General features: G+C 51.1%; 1 protein-coding gene across 1 annotated transcript; it reads left to right on the top strand.

Annotated features, from left to right (window-relative positions):
• Window positions 1–1,134: 1,134 nt before the first annotated feature.
• Window positions 1,135–3,275, top strand: LOC123085255 (uncharacterized protein At1g01500). The gene is made up of 3 exons (XM_044506879.1): window positions 1,135–1,246; window positions 1,856–2,610; window positions 2,714–3,275. The coding sequence occupies exons 2-3, from the start codon at window positions 1,954–1,956 to the stop codon at window positions 2,963–2,965; spliced, it is 909 nt and encodes a 302-aa protein (XP_044362814.1). The 5' UTR covers window positions 1,135–1,246; window positions 1,856–1,953; the 3' UTR covers window positions 2,966–3,275.
• Window positions 3,276–3,977: the final 702 nt, after the last annotated feature.

The following is a 3,977-nucleotide window of genomic DNA, read 5'->3' as shown; positions in this document are numbered from 1 at the left end:
GGTTATCTTCAGGGCTAATGCGTCAATCCGTACGTGACAACATGTGGACACGAGGGAGCCTGTGGCCTTCGGGTGCAGCCGTTTGGAAACGGTTGCACGGGGTTTTTTCAACCAATTTGGTTGGCGTGCCAGTAGCAGATTATGCAGAGGAGCTATGTGATCTTGTTTCCAGTCGAGATGGTCGTGTTTTGTTATAAACATTTTGGTACTCGGTGACTTGGATGTTCTTTATGTTTAATAAAATTGTTGTGTGCATTATATGATGCGAAGGCCAAGGTAATCCCTTTCCGAAAAACAATATCTTAAGAACTTTGTTTTGAATATGATCTTACACTCTTTGCTGGTATATTATAAGTAAAAAAATCATATTAGCAAACTGTATCACTATTTCTAAGGAATAAAACCCATGCTTTAACCCGCAAAAAAAGAGAATCATATATAGGAGAATATGAAAAACCAAGCACGCTGAGTAATTTGGAATGGATGGATAGAAAGAGTTACAAAAAAATTTGCGGGGTGAATTACAATTGATATATAAGTATCAGGGCAAAATACATGTGGCTATAGGTAGTTGATTTTGACTCGTAAGGTCACCATTGCCCAGTTTGAGATCTTGAACACGAGGTGGCCAACTGGACGGACATACATGCTCTTGTTTCTGGCCACACAAATTCATCTCTCTTTCTACATGCTGGAAATCCACATCTTTTTTGCGTGCCACTTTAAACGACACAACCACCACCAATTTCACATGTACCAATCACACAATAGGGGGTAAATCATTCCTTTGTCATGTTTCTTAGCCAGAGTAGCTGGATCCATTATTTCAAACGAAATACACATTTGAACATACAATGAAAACGGGAAATGAACCCACATTAAAATGGCAGTTACACGAGGGCATTTATCCACGGCGTTACTAAAGAGCAACGTACGTATGCAAAACGAAAGCAATAATGGGAATAAAACAAGTTTATTTTCCATTTATTTATTCATTTTTCCTACGTCGCCGAACGGAATTATGCAGTCATGCATGAGGAGGTGGCTTTTGGACGTTGGCGCCTATTGTGTGAGGTGTCAGTTGGAGGGATTTACGGGGGGCTCAGCTCCATCCGAAAATGAGTTCGTATAATAGAGAGCGAGGAAGCTTCTTCCTCCACGCTCATATATATCCCACTAGCACAGTGCAGCTCGTGCCGGACGAGAAAGAAGGACGGAGGGAGAGGCAGTTAGGTCGCTGAATCTGGTAAGTGACCCTATCCTCTCCATGTAACTCTACTCTGAGGTCTTCGATGGTGTTCTGGGAAATACAGAGGTCTCATCATTTTGGTATGGCCAATCTGGTTGCGAGGGTTGAGTTCGAACCTCAAATCATTTTCTTCTTCTTTGATTCTCCATAAGCGCTGGTCGTTTGAGTAGGGAGTAGGAAAATTTGACTGAACTCGTCTTCTGTCTTGTTCTATGCTCTTGTCTTCCTTTTCTTTCTTTTTTCAAAAGAAGTCGTGCTTTATGTTATAAAAATCTTCACTAATGCTCAACAGTAGTTTAGCCTTGGTTTGTTATGGAAAAACGGAGTTCAAAGAAACCTGTAGAGCGCACCCTGTGGGAGTCTGGGTTAAATTGAGGAACTAGGGAAGTTTTATGTGTTCCCTTTGAGAAGTTTTCGTTTGGGGCATGCGTTTGAGAAGTTCTTGGATGTTTACCTCTCGGTGATATGATAGATCATAGATGTTCATCCATCCATTATCCCCTTGCACGGAATTACCAGTCTTGAGATGCACCAACTATATTACGAACTACCCAAATGCAAATTTTCCATGGTGCAGTTTTTTACAAGTTGACGGTGTTCTTGCAGAACGGAACACTCTGAAACGCCCACGCCCTGACTGCTCAAAACCCTCCATTTAACCCCTACCTCAAATTTGAGCAACTTCGGTGCAAATTCTCCGAGACATGGGCGAAATTCCCGAACCAGAGGTTCCCAAGCCCACGCCGGAGCCGTCGTCGTGGCTCAGCCTGAGAGTCTTCTACCTGCGGCTGAGCAGGTGCGAGGTGGACGAATCCATGCTGGACACCCTGACCATCACCCACGCCCCGCTCACCTCCGACACCGTCCTGGAGGTGAACGGCGACAGGCCAAGAAGCACCGGCAACCACCATGGCCACGTCTCGTGCCCCCTCCGCAGGGACCGCGTGGACGCCGCGTCGCGCGAGGCCTCCTTCGTCAGCACGGCGACCGTGAGGATGGCCGGGAGCGTGCGCTTCGAGGTCCGCGTCGGCGGCGGCGAGAGGCTCCTCGTGGGGATCATGGAGATGTGCGACGTGGCGGAGGAGAAGAAGGGGTGGGTCATGAAGTGCCAGGTCGCCATGCAGCGGTGCTCGGGGTTCCTGAAAGGCGGCGGGGAGGAGGGTGCCAAGTCGCCGATGGTCGAGGTGTACGTGGCGAGCCTGTTCCGGGGCAACCCGGTCGTGTTCACCAAGGCGATGAAGCTGCGGCTCAGGAGGACGCGCCAGGTCAAGGCGCCGTTCATGGAGCCCATCCCCGAGTGCGGCGAGCACGCCGGCGACGACGCGAAAGAAACGCCGTCTGACCAGAAGCATGATCCACAGGTACGTGACGCCACAAATTTAGTTCCGTTTCATCGTCCTGGATTGATTGATTGCATTGCTGTTGCTGAAAGACTGAAACGCATGAACTGCATCTTGCGCGCAGGAATCGGAGTACAGGTGCTACAAGCCGGAGCCGGCCATGGACGACGTCGACTACGACAGCTTGTACATGGGATCGGCGGGGCTGGAAGGCGGGGACAGCGAGCTCTCGTGGTTCACGGCCGGCGTCAGAGTGGGCGTGGTCATCAGCCTGGGCATCTTCCTCGGCGTCGGCATCGGCGCTGGACTCCTGGCCCGTTCCTACCAGTCCACCTCCAGGAGTATGAGGCGGCGGCTGATCTCCGGCCTGCTCTGACTATGAACGGCGGCATTCCAGCATATCACGGAGCCAGCTGGGCACAGCAACTCTGTTTCTCTCCAGACGTGACGCGCATGGAGATTACTCTGTTGTCTGCTGGATGTGTGTGTACACCCTTCTGCCTGTTATATAGAACCACTAATATTGCTACTAAGAATGCTGCAGTCGTGCACTAATGTTGTGCTGTCACTTCCGGCAACTACGAGGCAGCTGCTTTGTTACATACATGCATGCAGACAAACGTGTCCTCAGTTGCCACGCCTGCGTATACTGCTATATAACACGAGATCATCGATTGTGCTGTTAAGAACAGATGCAATATCGTCCATCGTTTAGCCCGCTTCATCATGTTGATGCACGCTGAGGAGGAGAGCGCGCCCCTCCGCCGGGCCATCGCAACGGGGTCGTCGCCGTATGTGTTGGCCGCCGAGGCCGGCGGAAGCGCCGGAGAGATGGAGATGGGGATGCTCCCCGGGTACCAGCGCCTGTCGACCACGTGTGACGCGACTTTCCCCGACGACGACAGCGGCGACTACAGGGCGTGGCCGTGGGCGTGCCTGCCTCAAGCGGTCAGGATGCTCTGGGGGATACTCGCCCGTGTCGTGTGGAGGTGGAGGGGCGAAGGCGAAGAATCGGCGCCAGCACCGGCACCGGCGGCTGGGAATGGGAGGAGGCGGTCGTCATGGAGGCCGGACCCTGACGACCGGTGGCCGGTGCAGGGCTGGTGCTAGCTGACGTCGTTTTCTTCTTTGTAGCTGATGAAGGTATTGGAGACACATGGGATTCAGGGTATGTGTGTGCGTGGATTTTGAAGTTCATTCAGAAGGGGAAAAAAACTTTTGGTTTGTAGTAGTTCTTTCATATATCTTGTTCAGTTGTTCTATGGTGGGATCCAGCCATCCAGGCGTTGTTCGGACAGAAATAAGACACTCAACCGGCCGCTCCAAACGCACTCCAAACGTTTGGGCTAACTAGCACCTCCATACTCAGCCCATATCTGGGATGGACC

This window comes from Triticum aestivum, chromosome 4A (genome assembly GCF_018294505.1).
Source record: "Triticum aestivum cultivar Chinese Spring chromosome 4A, IWGSC CS RefSeq v2.1, whole genome shotgun sequence".
Lineage (NCBI taxonomy): Eukaryota > Viridiplantae > Streptophyta > Magnoliopsida > Poales > Poaceae > Triticum > Triticum aestivum.
Note: the sequence above shows the minus strand (reverse complement) of the source record. Positions and strands in the feature narration are given on the sequence as shown.